The sequence below is a fragment of the Ostrea edulis genome, chromosome 10 (genome assembly GCF_947568905.1).
Source record: "Ostrea edulis chromosome 10, xbOstEdul1.1, whole genome shotgun sequence".
NCBI lineage: Eukaryota > Metazoa > Mollusca > Bivalvia > Ostreida > Ostreidae > Ostrea > Ostrea edulis.
The window spans coordinates 10113641-10131309 of record NC_079173.1 but is presented as its reverse complement, the minus strand read 5'-3'; the positions used below and the strand labels follow the sequence as shown (position 1 = coordinate 10131309).

The 17669-nt window shown below is 36.9% G+C and overlaps 2 protein-coding genes across 2 annotated transcripts; both read right to left on the bottom strand.

Moving 5' to 3' along the window:
* Positions 1 to 4015: 4015 nt before the first annotated feature.
* Positions 4016 to 5838, bottom strand: LOC125666361 (neuronal acetylcholine receptor subunit alpha-6-like). The gene has a single exon (XM_048899531.2). It carries the CDS (start codon positions 5537 to 5539, stop codon positions 4319 to 4321), a length of 1221 nt encoding a protein of 406 aa, XP_048755488.2. The 5' UTR covers positions 5540 to 5838; the 3' UTR covers positions 4016 to 4318.
* A 5850-nt stretch (positions 5839 to 11688) lies between these two features.
* Positions 11689 to 13028, bottom strand: LOC125666359 (neuronal acetylcholine receptor subunit alpha-6-like). The gene has a single exon (XM_048899530.2). The coding sequence runs from the start codon at positions 13026 to 13028 to the stop codon at positions 11802 to 11804; it is 1227 nt and encodes a 408-aa protein (XP_048755487.2). The 3' UTR covers positions 11689 to 11801.
* Positions 13029 to 17669: the final 4641 nt, after the last annotated feature.

Here is a 17669-nt window from a genome sequence, read left to right as displayed (position 1 = left end):
GCCCTGTGGATCTGACCAGAATCCTGGATTTCTAAGATTTCGAAAATGGTTCTGTTGATCTGACTTGCTTACTGAATTTCCAAGATTCCAAATAAATGGTTTTATTAACCTGACCAACATTCTTTAAAAATAACTGGCTCCCCGATGTAGCCCAACATACTGTCTCTATAACGTTAAAAAACCAAAAACACCGCTTCCTCTCAACCACACTGTCTTTCTAAGCTTCAGAAAAAATGGTTTCTTCGGCCTCACCAGTATATTACCTCTCTAAGCATCAGAAAAACCTTGTTCTCTCAACCTGACCATCATATGTTCTCTTTAAGTTCTAGCATATCGTCTAAGTTTCAGAAAATAAAACTTGTTCCCGTGGAAAACCCAACATACTTTCACTTTCTATTGCTTAACGTCTAGATCTCCCTCGAAAATTTTTCACTCATATGGAGACGTCACCAAGATCTGTGAACGTCTTCAAATTTAGGCCTATGCTCGGCGTTTACAGCCATTGAGCAGTGAGGGTTCTTTAGCGTGCCACACCTACTGTGACACGGGGTATCCGTTTTTAAGGTCATCTCCGAGGACCCGTGACATTCACACTTTATGCCGTGCGTTTGGCGATGGAACTGTCACTACCTGTTTTAATGACCAAGGTCTGTCGCGGTCGGGATTCGAACCCCGGCCTTCCGCATGTGGGGCGAACGCTCTAACCTCTCGGTCAACGCGGCGGTTCTGTGTAAGGAAAAACTGACCCAGCGGCATATTGTCTCTCTGAGCTTAAGATATTAGTTGTTCTTTAGGAGTCGCCAACATACTGTCTTTTTAAGCGTAATCGAGGAAATCACTGGACGGACCTTACAACGAAAGTCCATTCATGATTGTTTTAATAGTACGATGTGAAAACTCATTCATTGCATGCAACCGCTATTTCTGGTTGAGGTCTCACTGAAAGGAAGATATTTGTTAAATGTCTCAAAATCTTACTGCGAAGTTAATATGGTGGAGCAACAAATAAATCGAGTTCAGTTATAGCATTTTTAAAATCCTTTCTTGTACCCAGTATGAGGTAAATAGTTGTGTAAGGGATTACTCTCTTTACTTAGTTAATAGTCGGTGGATTAAGATATCTGAAGTTCAAATGTAAGTCAGAAATTGTATAAGCAAGAATGTTTTAAACCCACTGTACATAGCGTTGTGTCTTCAATAACATGCGTAACGAATCACATTTCTAACCTCGTGTTTTCAAGTGACTAGAAAGGAAAGCATTTAAAATGAAACAAAGAGTAAGATTTAGACACACGTGGTTAAGCAGGTGGGATTACTTGGCTTGAATGATCTAAAGAACACTGGTAGTTTAGCTGACTTGAGAGTTTTTGAATTGATTCCCTAAGGATCATAGATCGTAAATAAATATGTACTAAACAGTGCAGGCCCGTACCCAGACTTTTTCAATGGGGGGTGCATAATTTTACGGCGAGCGGTTTGAGGGCCGCTTAAGGCCCCCAAGCGGGTCCAGGGCGAAGCCCGGTGGGGGGTCCTGGGGGGCGAAGCCCCCCGGAAGCAGAAGCGAAATAGAGAAAAATAAGGGTAAAAATGCTCTATCCTGGATGCAATTTTTGCTTTTTATTTACTTATTTAATACTCATAAATATGAAAGGGGAAACATACTAAAATTGGTCATCGCATAGGCAATATGTGATATTCCTTACTGTGAAAGTAAAAGCTAGGGATTTTAGAAAATATTTGACTTTAATAGTGCTTGATGATTTACACAGCCGACTTTAATAGTGCTTAATGGTTTTCACAGCCCCCCCCCCCCCCCCCCCCAGCCCCCCCCCCCCCTCGGTACGGGCCTGCAGTGCATAATTCCTACGAATTGTCATTGCGCTTTTGTGCAAGATTGACACCTACTACAGTCAGTCATTGGGACTATTGATCTTAGCTTTCCAGAATGGCTATGCAATTCAGTAAAGGTACATATACATTTCCACATCCCATTGCTGTTCTTGTTTTGTTTTAAGAAACCTATTGGAATATCAACAACAACAAAAAAGAGGAAAAAAAAAGAGAAAAAATTGTAAGTATTTTCTCTAACGAAACACTTAGCTAAATAATGCATTATTTCCTCGGATATTATATATTTCTTTTCCCATATCACCTATAGCTAATTATTTTAATTTTATTTTTACCGATACTATGTTGGAAAATATTCCACTGTCTTCTTTACTGACCCAATAAACCTAACCCGATCAGCCAATATTTAAGTATATAGTAAAAGAAATCCAATGATGTTATTATATGATTGTAAGAAATCTACAGTGTATCAATATCATTTATAATGACCACCACGGTGGCCTAGAGGTAAGAACGTTCGTCCCGTATGCGGAAGGTCGGGGTTCGTATCCCGGCTGCGACAGACCTTAGTTGTTAAAACAGGTAGTGACAGTTCCATGACCAAACGCTCGGCATCAGGTGTGAATGTCACGGGTCCTCAGAAATGACCTTAAAAACGGATACCCCGTGTTACAGTAGGTGTGGCACGCTAAAGAACCCTCACTGCTCAATGGCCGTAAGCGCCGAGCATAGGCCTAAATTTGAAGCTCTTCACCGGTCTTGGTGACGTCTCCATATGGGTGAAAAATTCCCGAGAGAGACATTAAGCAAGATACAAGCAATCAATCATTTATAATGTAAACAAAATATTGATGTCATTAAAAATGTCAGGAATCCATAGCTGTCATTACATAATGTAAGAAAAATATTGGTGTCTTCATGTAATGTAAGAAATTTAATGTTGCACAATCTATTGTATGAAAGGTGAATATAACGAACAGTGATCAATCTCATAACTCCTATAAGCAATTATACAAGATAGAGAGTTGGGCAAACACGGACCCCTTAAAATAGCAGAGGTGGGATCAGGTGCCTAGGAGGAGGTCACAGTCAAAATCAGTGTGCCAAGAACGACTTAACAATCGGTATGAAACACGTCAGATAACATTTGACCCAATGATAGGTTGTATTGGTAAACTAGATCGTAATAACGACCATAAAATTTGCGATATACTGACTTCAAACGAGACTGTTGAAAACCCTATAAACTTGTTTATCAGCCTCGATATGTGTATCATCATTTAATGCAAGAAATTCATTGATGACAGTATGTACATTTGTAATATAAAAAAGAATGATAGAAATCCATTGATAACGTGATTAATTCTACACAATGAGTGCTGTAAATCTGATTTACATTGTTTAGTTGAATATCAATGACCTAAGCATTATGGAAAAGTATTTTACAGTTGTAAATTGAATCGCATGATCTGACAATCAGCTGATGCTTGCTGCTTGAGAAGTTGGTCATGGCCTTATGATGAAAAATGTTTAAAACAAACTGAAATTCTATAGCTTGTGGTGTGATTTTTCGAACTTCTTTATTACAAATTTTCTGGAAAAAACAGAAAAATTATCGATTGTAGGTATATAAGTCAATTCACAAGTGAAAGTTTGGAAAAGTTCCCGGTTGTTTCCACACTAAAATAAAATGAGTGTACTGTGAACTAACAAACGAAGTTCTGGCACATCACTAATTTTTCCCCCCAGATTCTAACCTAACCAGAGAACAAAGTATCGATCCCGGTCATGTACTGAGAAAAATGACATAATTGTGTTGCTGCTAACTTTAAGCACTTTTTATCAAGTAATTAACTTTGTTTATAAATTCATTTCATTTGTAAACCATTTTATGGCAAGGCAATTTAATTTCCTCATGCAATGTTCTCTGTGACTATTATTTCATATTTCTGATCGGTATTGGTTCAGATTTGAAAATTACAGTATTTCTGAGTTTTGGACATTTTCTTTCAATTTCTTTGTACAATATATCTCTTCGATATATATATATTCCTAATGAATTTGCTTTGGTGATTTTAGCCGTAGATTTGAAAAAAAATATCAATTAATGATATTTTCGATTTTCATAAACATTTTAATGTGAAATAAAAACCCCGGACGTCTTAAATATCTTAGCCTTTTATGGTTTTTTTTTTTATTAGATATTCATATCATGCATCAAATTACAGCGAAATCTGTACTCTAAAATCTCTTATTTGCAAACAAAACACCTTTTGATCATTTCGGAAAAATCACGACAAAAAAAAAAAAATAATATATGAAGTAATTGAGCTTTCATCACACTTTCGATGGTGAAATATAAGTCATACAAATTAGAGGTGTTTTAACGAGCCATGAAATGAAATATTGCTGTAATGAGCCACCTTAAGTCAGCCTCACGCTGCTGATAATGTGAGAAAGTTATGTATCACTACATTGTCATGAAAAAGTACAGGATTGTCGATATGATGATGGCCACCAGACACGTGACGAAAACTATCCAATCAAAACAGTTAGAAACCATTTTCCATGTCACCTTTTCCCAGTCCTCATCTTCATTATCAGGCACAGAAAACTTCTTGTCTTCTGTCGACCTTTCATTGTAAGGTTCTACAACGGTTATGTTTTTAATTCCGCCTGTACGTTTTCTTCGATGGCAACATAATTTTGCGATTATTTTCGGTACGGGTTTTTCAGAGTCGTCCTTGTAATAGATAGCCAAACCAAGAATAACAAAGACACAAATCAGAGAGCTCAGTACCAAATCTGCAAGAAGGAAGTATGACAAAATGGCGGTCGGTTTTGATGTTTTGGGCAGGTTGTCACCGACGAGTGTTAAAAACACGGCAATCGCAAGAAGCACGGTGATGGAGTAGGACAGTCGTTCCCCGCTCTCCACGGGTAATACAAATACTAGTAAATTCAAAACCACCATGAAAAGCATCGGAAGGACAATGTTGATGACGGCAAACGCTGGGCGCCTTTTCATGTCCATGCTGATACTAATGTAGGAGGTGCCAGGATTTAAAAATGTGTTTATTTTTTTATCCAGTAGTTCCCATGTTCCGTGTTCCGAGAAAAAGGCCATGTTGATCTCGGTATCCGGCGCTTGCGTAACGATGGCAGTTGGAGCAAATCCGAAACACGTTAACATCATGCTGCAAGACTGGGTATCAAATGGATAATATGTCACATCTACGTCGCATGCGCTTGATATGACGTCACCAGGAGACCAAAATGCCTTTCCAGTAGATGTGACTGTGACGGGAACTATGCCTCTCCCGAGACTTTCCACACGCTCGTAGGAGTTTAAAAGTGTTAGATTTGGAATCCAGACCTTCGATTCTGGAAGCTCAATGGTGTAAATATTGTTATAAAGTAATGGCGCCCATGCTAGACGTGAATCGGACCATGTAATCATAAAGAAACCATTTACAGAAAACTTGCCATTAACTTCGTCAAATTCCTTAATTCCAAGGAGAGAAAACGTAACATTCACGTACATAGGATCACTTGTCGATGTCAGTGGGCGTATGTATTTGTTGTAACCAGACATTAAGTCAGTATACAAAGTGTTCACCTCTGTGATATTAGCCGGAATCGCCAAATCCGTGAATATTACACACAAGCTGAAATAAACCAACCACTTCATATTGTAATGAGGGAAGCTATAAATCCCTAATCCGATACTGAGAGGAAACCCCTGTAACTGCTTATTGTTATGTATTAACTCTAAAATCGGAATCCAAAGAATACTCTTTTATCGATGGACGGTATATTTTAATTTCACCGTCAAAATGAAGTCATGCTTTTCACCTCCAGTCGCTCTTTAGCTTTATCTTCTTGTCCAGTAAAGAGAGATTGCAATTAAAAAAATTCACAAGACATCCGGTAAGATTTCATTAAATGTACATATCAAAATATGTAACGTCCTTCACGAAGCAGTGGCTTTTTACTTGTTGAATTAATGTTAATTCATTTATTTATATCCGATATCAATCACAAAGTACGAATGAACTCATTTGCTATTTAAGTGGCATTTTGTTTGTAATCATAACTTATTTGAAAGGGCGAATTGCTCTTGAGTACACGTTCAGGAAACTAGATTGTGTTATGAAATTATTTTAATGTAAAATTTTCGAAGTGTTTGCTTATAGATTTACAAATGTTCACGTGGAAACACTCTTCTGTGTGTTATGTGCTTACGAAACAATGTTTGAGTACGTCAGTGACAACACTGTTTACCCCATTACAACACTGTTTGGTAATTTAACAGTGTCGAATCCCTAAGACAAATAAATCAACAAATCGTTTTTATTTACAAAGCGTAACTTTTTAAATATCGAATATTGCAGTCCAAAGATTATATCATGATAGAAAGCGATTTCTGATGAGTAAGTACCAACAATGTTTTTATCATATCAATTAAAGGAAGACATTGCATCAAAGAATAAATATCAATGTATTTGGTGCGTGTTATCATAATCAACACTGTCCTACACTTCAGCTTCATACTTAGATATTTTATTGAAAGTAGACATTAACGGAAACTAACAACTCAACTCTTTGACAAACGGGATGATTTCAGCTTCTCCATCGTCAACTTCCCATATTTATGTAGCAATATTCCATTATCACCTGCATATGGTGTTTATATATCTCAACTGATTCGATATGCCAGAGCTTGTTCTGCGTATAGTCAGTTTTTAAATCGAGGTAAGCTAATGACAAACAAGTTGATGGTACAGGGGTTTCAACAGTCTCGATTAAAGTCAGCATTTCGAAAATTCTATTGTCACTATAACGATTTAGTTCGTCAATAAACCTATCATTGGGTCAAATGCTGTCTGACGTGTTTCATACCGATTGTTAAGCCGTTCTTGGCACACTGATTTTGACTGCGGATAACTCCGTTTACCTGATCAGTATATAGGGCTCACGGTGGGTGTAACCGGTCAACAGAGGGTACTTACTCCTCCTAGACATATGATCACACCTCTGATGTGTCCAGGTGTCCGTGTGTGCCCAGCTATCTAGTTTGTATTGATTATATTTTATGTCCTCACAGAGGGGGATTCCTGTCTATATCCACCACTGTTTACATTGCTGTAGTCTATACTAATGCTGTTACAAGTCATGTAGTACAACATGTTCCAGAGAGTGTATGAAACAAAATTATTCATAATACCATTATATACTTGGTAGTCTAATTGTTGCTGATCGTATTTTACAGAATGGCTAAATGCAGGCAACTGCAATTTATTATTGGGCCAAGATTGCTATAAATGTGTATATATCTAATTATTCAAAAGAGAAGAATCCGGGTGACCTCATTTCAATCTGAACAAGTCTTCAGTCTGTAAGTAGTTGATCATCAACATGTATCGAATTTTCCGAGATAATGACCTTTTGCTGATCATTACGTTATGTCAGGTCTAATAAATTTTAATCAACCTATTGACCAAGGAATGTTAGTTTTGTAAAACAAATTTCAACAGCCTGCTTGACAAGAGCACCCGAGTGCTTCTGAAATAAAATGATAATCAGGCAAAACAGGTCGTATTAAGCTGGGGGGATACGTGCAGAGGTCGATCTACAAATAGGCTTGTTGCCGTTGATAGAGCGAACAATGTCGATTTTTTATTATTACCTTGGGTTGTAAGAAAACACAGGTACCTGATTCCACCTCTGGTGCTAATGGTGTGTCCAGGAGTCCGTGATCGCCCTACTCTTAAGTTTGTATTATCTATTGGATTTGTGAGATTAATCACTGTTCGTTAACGTTACGTTTTCATGAATTTTTTTCCCGTTGAATACAATTTTTTATAAATGAAATAAACATACCTTCATGATATCGATGAATTTTCAGTGTTTCACACATACATGTACATGTATATTTCATGACATATATTTTAAATACTAATATTCTGTCGATACTTCCACGACATAGTTAACAAATTCTTCACACGTGTTATCATCACTAGATGTGGATTTGATTCCAGCATAAAATTTCATGACATACTTTGACGTACCTACGTATCTGTAAATGTCATGTGAAAGTCAATAAAGGTTTTTTTTTCTCATACCGATTGTGAGGTCGTTCTTGGCACACTTATTTTGATTACGAATAACTCCGTTTACCTGATCAAGATATAGGGCTCACGGCGGGTGTGACCGGTCGACAGGGGATACTTACTCCTCCTAGGCACATGATCCCATCACTGGTTTATCCAGGAGTCCGTGTTTGCCCAACTCTCTATTTGGTATTGCTTATGGGATTTATGAGATTGATCACTGTTCGTTATCTTCACCTTTCATGTTGTTATTTTTCATAATACAGTGTACCAGAAATGCTTTAGACTATGCTAAATTCAATTTGTTTTGAAAACAAACACGTTGTGTTTTAGTTTTATCATAGACAAGAGAATGACCTAATCACAAGTTTGTCTTTACTAATAATGTTAAATCATTTTCTTTGTACTGTATTAAAATGAATTATCCAAGCACATTCCAGACTTCTACACCTTTGACAGGTGTAGTTATTTCTGTACTTTTCTGTCTGATAAATTATTTTAAAGAGATGTACTTCTAAAACAGGGATATCCCTGTATGACAGCAAGGTAATCCCATTACCAATGGAAAGGTCTCGTCACGAGGAATACACATTTGAAATATGAAAGCTATAGCACAAAGTGTTCAAAATTTATGCGGACAGGCCAAAATTTATATACCTTCCAATCTCCAATTACAGGGTCCTAAAAACCCAGTACACGTGTAGACCTGTAGCCTACTTTTCAACGGAGCAGATACCTAATTTATAAATCAATCCTTTGAGTATTGCGGAGTGTATTTTTATTCATGTTCACCTTTTGGGTTTGTTTTACGATTCTTAAGGGTCAGGAAGCATGACCATATATCACCGGTGCTTGTGTCCTTGCACTGGCTTCCATTTGATTCCCGTGTTGAATACAAGATTTTACTACACACATACAAGGCACTAAACGGATTGTCACCGGCCTATATCAGCCACCCCATCACTGTGTACGAACCAAAACGATCTCTGCGTTCATGCAATTCACGATTGCTAAAAAAAACCGCGTTCGTACAAAGACCTATGGAGATCGAAGGTTTGATGTAACAGCTGCCACACCATGGAACAGTTTACCGATAGACATCCGTTCGTGTGGCACTGTCAAAAGTTTTAAGAAAAACCTCAAAATATATCTTTTTAGGAAATCTTATAACCATATTTTGTAATATATTCATTTTTGAAGTAAAGGCTGGTTTGTCACATGAACTCGTAATGTTGAAATTGTTTTATTTGATTTGGATATTATATTTTATGCTCTGATTAATCTTATCATGTTTTACATTTTACATTGTTAAAGCGCTTAGAGTAACTACAAATTATATAATGCGCTATATAAATGCTGCACATTATTATTATTATTGTTCATTGATAATGAGACCTCACAAGCAAAGGAATTTATACCCAGGGTTGTAAGAGTGACATTGGATCTTTATTTTAAAGATATTCGAAATATCTCTTAATTTCAAGCACATGGCAAAGGTGCACTGCCTATTTGTATGCCCCCCCCCCTTTATTTTTAAAAGAGAACATTTTGTTTTACACCTTTCCGTCGGTCGATCTGTAGTTTTGTTGACTCAATATTTAGAGAACCCTTTGCTTGATAGTTACCATACTTAGTAGTATTGCCCCTAGAGAGTAGATGACACCTACTGTTTTTCAGGTCCAAAGGTCAAGGGTCACTTGTGATCTGTAGACCAAATCTTGTCCGCTCAACATCTAAATACTCCTTTGCTTGACAGTTATCAAACTTGGTACACCGGTTGCCCCTATTGATTTTCAGGTCACAAGGTCAAGCGTTAAACTGGACATGGTAAGATATCATCCGCTCAAAATCACGAGAAAGCTTTACTTGACAGACATCAAACTTGGTACAATGGTTTCTCCCTAAGAAATATATATCCTCTATTGATATGTTAAGAGGGCAAACAGAAAGTAGATATTGTTCACTCAATATCTAAAGAACATTTTGCTTGTCAGTTAACAAATTTAGTACATTGGTTGGCGTAAGGAGCAAACATAAAGCTAGGTACAACATTTACTCAATCCAGCAATGTTTCTCTTTGATGGTTGTTGTGAAGGTTAGGAATACAGTATACGTATGGCACCTATACTCACCCCGTTGACTGGGATATTACTGAGGCATGATTTTGAAGAATTTCATCGTTTGAAAGGGCAGTTGGAGTATAACTGGGATTACCAAATATGAAATTAATCCAAAGTTCGTTTAAAATACAGTTGTAATATTCATATGTGTGTTTCAAAACTATGTTATCAATTGGAAGTTTGCCCAAACTTAACCTCAATGTGTTTAGAAGAAAAACTGCGTAAGAAATAGCAATTTTATGTCATGATACCTGAAATGGTGATAAAAGATTGATTGATTGATTGAATATTATTTTACGTCCCTCTCGAGAATATTTCACCCATATGGAGACGTCACTACTGCGGTGAAGAGCTACAAAATTTAGGCCTACGCTCGGCGCTTATGATCATTGAGCAGGGAGGTATCTTTATCTTGCCACACCTGCTGCGACACGGGACCTCGGTTTTTGCGGTCTCATCCGTAGGACCGCCCCATTTAGTCGCCTCTTACGACAAGCAAGGGATACTGAGAACCTATTCTAACCGGATCCCCACTGGATTGGTGATAAAGTAAATGCTTATGATATCCGAATTCTGTAACAGCTCAATTGCACACAATACATATAATTTTGAAACTAAAGCACAAATCTTGATTTTGGTAGGCAAATAGTCTAAGTCATTTACAGTTCTTCACTATCATTACTGTACACATTTCAATCTATATTTTTTATGTTGGAAGCATCCGTCATTACCAATATGAAATATGTACATGACACGTAGACGCTCATATCATAAATTCCACACAGATTACATACGTCAGAAACAGTTCATTGTTCGTTACGAGACACACTGGACATTGTTAATAGTAGTTATTCATTAGGACAGCATCTGTCAACCTCTTGTACTGTCTTTACTTTGTACAAACCTCTGCTTTCGCCTCATCACCCGATACTACATAGAAATGAACAAATAAGAAACGACCATTGATCACTATCGTAAAATCATGTAAGGAATATAACATTTAGGTAGTTACTAAAATCTATCCCTAAAAACCACTCATTGAATTTCCCTCAATTTTAGTTATTATAATATTTGGATTTTATCCTAAAACGTATTTTTAAAAATCAACATATGTAATCGTTCAGAATTCTTTCCACTGTTTTTTAAACGCTTATGTAGAAAATATGATTTTTTAAAATTCCAAATTCATAAACATACAACACAGAAATAACTTTCTTTTCTACACTGGAATTGCGAATGTTAATGACCAAATTAAGATGTAGTTTTTTTAAATGAAAATCTTGTATATAAGAAGTATTGTAAACCACATTATCAAAGAGTTTTAAATGACAAATTTAGCATTGAACCCGTAGCATGGAAATATATCTATCAATGTAAAATATTAAATATTCCTGATAAGCAATACTAAAAACCCCGAACGTCTTAAATATCTTAGCCTTTTATGGGTTTTTTTTATTAGATATTCATATCATGCATCAAATTACAGCGAAATTTGTACTCTAAAATCTCTTATTTGCAAACAAAACACCTTTTGATCATTTCGGAAAAATCACCAAAAAAAATTATATGAAGTATATTGAGCTTTCATCACACTTTCGATGGTGAAATATAAGTCATACAAATTAGAGGTGTTTTAACGAGCCATGAAATGAAATATTGCTGTAATGAGCCACCTTAAGTCAGCCTCACGCTGCTGATAATGTGAGAAAGTTATGTATCACTACATTGTCATGAAAAAGTACAGGATTTTCGATATGATGATGGCCACCAGACACGTGACGAAAACTATCCAATCAAAACAGTTAGAAACCATTTTCCATGTCACCTTTTCGTCGTCCTCATCTTCATTATCAGGCACAGAAAACTTCTTGTCTGTCGACCTTTCATTGTAAGGTTCTACAACGGTTATGTTTTTAATTCCGCCTGTACGTTTTCGTCGATGGCAACATAATTTTACGATTCTTGCGATTATTTTCGGTACGGGTTTTTCAGAGTCGTCCTTGTAATAGATAGCCAAACCAAGAATAACAAAGACACAAATCAGAGAGCTCAGTACCAAATCAGCAAGAAGGAAGTATGACAAAATGGCGGTCGGTTTTGATGTTTTGGGCAGGTTGTCACCAACAAGAGTTAAAAACACGGCAATCGCAAGAAGCACGGTGATGGAGTAGGACAGTCGTTCCCCGCTCTCCACGGGTAATACAAATACTAGTAAATTCAAAACCACCATGAAAAGCATCGGAAGGACAATGTTGATGACGGCAAACGCTGGGCGCCTTTTCATGTCCATGCTGATACTAATGTAGGAGGTGCCAGGATTTAAAAATGTGTTTATTTTTTTATCCAGTAGTTCCCATGTTCCGTGTTCCGAGAAAAAGGCCATGTTGATCTCGGTATCCGGCGCTTGCGTAACGATGGCAGTTGGAGCAAATCCGAAACACGTTAACATCATGCTGCAAGACTGGGTATCAAATGGATAATATGTCACATCTACGTCGCATGCGCTTGATATGACGTCACCAGGAGACCAAAATGCCTTTCCAGTAGATGTGACTGTGACGGGAACTATGCCTCTCCCGAGACTTTCCACACGCTCGTAGGAGTTTAAAAGTGTTAGATTTGGAATCCAGACCTTCGATTCTGGAAGCTCAATGGTGTAAATATTGTTATAAAGTAATGGCGCCCATGCTAGACGTGAATCGGACCATGTAATCATAAAGAAACCATTTACAGAAAACTTGCCATTAACTTCGTCAAATTCCTTAATTCCAAGGAGAGAAAACGTAACATTCACGTACATAGGATCACTTGTCGATGTCAGTGGGCGTATGTATTTGTTGTAACCAGACATTAAGTCAGTATACAAAGTGTTCACCTCTGTGATATTAGCCGGAATCGCCAAATCCGTGAATATTACACACAAGCTGAAATAAACCAACCACTTCATATTGTAATGAGGGAAGCTATAAATCCCTAATCCGATACTGAGAGGAAACCCTGTAACTGCTTATTGTTATGTATTAACTCTAAAATCGGAATCCAAAGAATACTATTTTATCGATGGACGGTAGATTTTAATTTCGCCGTCAAAATGAAGTCATGCTTTTCACCTCCAGTCGCTCTTTAGCTTTATCTTCTTGTCCAGTAAAGAGAGATTGCAATTAAAACAATACACAAGGCACCCGGTAAGATTTCATTAAATGTACATTTCAAAATATATAACGTCCTTCACGAAGCAGTGGCTTTTTACTTGTTGAACTAATGTTAATTCATTTATTTATATCCGATATCAATCACAAAGTACGAATGAACTCATTTGCTATTTAAGTGGCATTTTGTTTGTAATCATAACTTATTTGAAAGGGCGAATTGCTCTTGAGTACACGTTCAGGAAACTAGATTGTGTTATGAAATTATTTTAATGTAAAATTTTCGACGTGTTTGCTTATAGATTTATAAATGTTCACGTGGAAACTCTCTCCTATGTATAATGTGCTTACGAAACACTGTGTACCCCATTACAACACTGTTTGGTAATTTAACAGTGTCTAATCCCTAAGACAAATAAATCAACAAATCGTTTTTATTTACAAAGCGTAACTTTTTAAACATGGAATATTGCAGTCCAAAGATTATATCATGATAGAAAGCGATTTCTGATGAGTAAGTACCAACAATGTTTTTATCATATCAATTAAAGGAAGACATTGCATCAAAGAATAAATATCAATGTATTTGGTGCGTGTTATCATAATCAACACTGTCCCACACTTCAGCTTCATACTTAGATACTTTATTGAAAGTAGACATTAACGACAAACTGACAACTCAACTCTTTGACAAACGGGATAATTTCAGCTTCTTTATCGTCACCTTCCCATATTTATGTAGCAATATTCCAGTATCACCTGCACATGGTTTATAGTTCTCAACTGATTCGATATGCATGAGCTTGTTCTGCGTATAGTCAGTTTTTAAATCGAGGTAAGCTAATGACAAACAAGTTGATGGTACAGGGGTTTCAACAATCTCGATTAAAATCAGCATTTTGCAAATTCTATTGTCGTTATATCGATTTAGTTCGTCAATAAACCTATCATTGGGTCAAATGCTGTCTGACGTGTTTCATACCGATTGTTAAGCCGTTCTTGGCACACTGATTTTGACTGCGGATAACTCCGTTTACCTGATCAGGATATAGGGCTCACGGCGGGTGTGACCGGTCAATAGATGGTGCTTACTCCTCCTAGACATGATCACACCTTTGGTGTGTCCATGTGTCCGTGTTTGCCCAGCTATCTTTTTTGTATTGATTATATTTATGTCCTCACAGAGGGGGATTCCTGTCTATATCCACCAATGTTTACATTGCTGTAGTCTATACTAATGCTGTTACAAGTCATGTAGTACAACATGTTCCAGAGAGTGTATGAAACAAAATTATTCATAATACCATTATATACTTGGTAGTCTAATTGTTGCTGATCGTATTTTACAGAGTGGCTAAATGCAGACAACTGCAATTTATTATTGGGCCAAGATTGCTATAAATGTGTATATATCTAATTATTCAAAAGAGAAGAATCCGGGTGACCTCATTTCAATCTGAACAAGTCTTCAGTCTGTAAGTAGTTAATCATCAACATGTATCGAATTTTCCGAGATAATGACCTTTTGCTGATCATTACGTTATGTCAGGTCTAATAAATTTTAATCAACCTATTGACCAAGGAATGTTAGTTTTGTGAAACAAATTTCAACAGCCTGCTTGACAAGAGCACCCGAGTGCTTCTGAAATAAAATGATAATCAGGCAAAACAGGTCGTATTAAGCTGGGGGGGGGGGGGGGGGGGGGTACGGTCAGAGGTCGATCTACAAATAGGCTTGTTGCCGTTGATAGAGCGAACAATGTCGATTTTTTATTATTACCTTGGGTTGTAAGAAAACACAGGTACCTGATTCCACCTCTGATGCTAATGGTGTGTCCAGGAGTCCGTGTTCGCCCTACTCTTAAGTTTGTATTATGTATTGGATTTGTGAGATTAATCACTGTTCGTTAACGTTACGTTTTCATGAATTTTTTTTCCCGTTGAATACAATTTTTTATAAATGAAATCAACATACCTTCATGATATCGATGAATTTTCAGTGTTTCACACATACATGTACATGTATATTTCATGACATATATTTTAAATACTAATATTCTGTCGATACTTCCACGACATAGTTAACAAATTCTTCACACGTGTTATCATCACTAGATGTGGATTTGATTCCATCATAAAATTTCATGACATGCTTTGACGTACCTACGTATCTGTAAATGTCATGTGAAAGTCAATAAAGGTTTTTTTTTCTCATACCGATTGTGAGGTCGTTCTTGGCACACTTATTTTGATTACGAATAACTCCGTTTACCTGATCAAGATATAGGGCTCACGGCGGGTGTGACCGGTCGACAGGGGATGCTTACTCCTCCTAGGCACATGATCCCATCACTGGTTTATCCAGGAGTCCATGTTTGCCCAACTCTCTATTTGGTATTGCTTATGGGATTTATGAGATTGATCACTGTTCGTTATCTTCACCTTTCATGTTGTTATTTTTCATAATACAGTGTACCAGAAATGCTTTAGACTATGCTAAATTCAATTTGTTTTGAAAACAAACACGTTGTGTTTTAGTTTTATCATAGACAAGAGAATGACCTAATCACAAGTTTGTCTTTACTAATAATGTTAAATCATTTTCTTTGTACTGTATTAAAATGAATTATCCAAGCACGTTCCAGACTTCTACACCTTTGGCAGGTGTAGTTATTTCTGTACTTTTCTGTCTGATAAATTATTTTAAAGAGATGTACTTCTAAAACAGGGATATCCCTGTATGACAGCAAGGTAATCCCATTACCAATGGAAAGGTCTCGTCACGAGGAATACACATTTGAAATATGAAAGCTATAGCACAAAGTGTTCAAAATTTATGCGGACAGGCCAAAATTTATATACCTTCCAATCTCCAATTACAGGGTCCTAAAAACCCAGTACACGTGTAGACCTGTAGCCTACTTTTCAACGGAGCAGATACCTAATTTATAAATCAATCCTTTGAGTATTGCGGAGTGTATTTTTATTCATGTTCACCTTTTGGGTTTGTTTTACGATTCTTAAGGGTCAGGAAGCATGACCATATATCACCGGTGCTTGTGTCCTTGCACTGGCTTCCAGTTGATTCCCGTGTTGAATACAAGATTTTACTACACACATACAAGGCACTAAACGGATTGGCACCGGCCTATATCAGCCACCCCATCACTGTGTACGAACCAAAACGATCTCTGCGTTCATGCAATTCACGATTGCTAAAAAAAACCGCGTTCGTACAAAGACCTATGGAGATCGAAGGTTTGACGTAACAGCTGCCACACCATGGAACAGTTTACCGATAGACATCCGTTCGTGTGGCACTGTCAAAAGTTTTAAGAAAAACCTCAAAATATATCTTTTTAGGAAATCTTATAACCATATTTTGTAATATATTCATTTTTGAAGTAAAGGCTGGTTTGTCGCATGAACTCGTAATGTTTAAATTGTTTTATTTGATTTGGATATTATATTTTATGCTCTGATTAATCTTATCATGTTTTACATTTTACATTGTTAAAGCGCTTAGAGTAATTACAAATTATATAATGCGCTATATAAATGCTGCACATTATTATTATTATTATTATTATTATTGTTCATTCATAATGAGACCTCACAAGCAAAGGAATTTATACCCAGGGTTGTAAGAGTGACATTGGATCTTTATTTTAAAGATATTCGAAACATCTCTTAATTTCAAGCACATGGCAAAGTTGCACTGCCTATTTGTATGCCCCCCCCCCCCCCTTTATTTTTAAAAGATAACATTTTGTTTTACACCTTTCCGTCGGTCGATCTGTAGTTTTGTTGACTCAATATTTAGAGAAGCCTTTGCTTGACAGTTACCATACTTAGTAGTGTTGCCCCTAGAGAGTAGATGACACCTACTGTTTTTCAGGTCCAAAGGTCAAGGGTCACTTGTGATCTGTAGACCAAATCTTGTCCGCTCAACATCTAAATACTCCTTTGCTTGACAGTTATCAAACTTGGTACACCGGTTGCCCCTATTGATTTTTTGAGGTCACAAGGTCAAGCGTTAAACTGGACATGGTAAGATATCATCCGCTCAAAATCACGAGAAAGCTTTACTTGACAGACATCAAACTTGGTACAATGGTTTCTCCCTAAGAAATATATATCCTCTATTGATATGTTAAAAGGGCAAACAGAAAGTAGATATTGTCCACTCAATATCTAAAGAACATTTTGCTTGTCAGTTAACAAATTTAGTACATTGGTTGGCGTAAGGAGGAAACATAAAGCTAGGTACAATATTTACTCAATCCAGCAATGTTTCTCTTTGATGGTTGTTGTGAAGGATAGGAATACAGTATACGTATGGCACCTATACTCACCCCGTTGACTGGGATATTACTGAAGCATGATTTTGAAGAATTTCATCGTTTGAAAGGGCAGTTGGAGTATAACTGGGATTACCA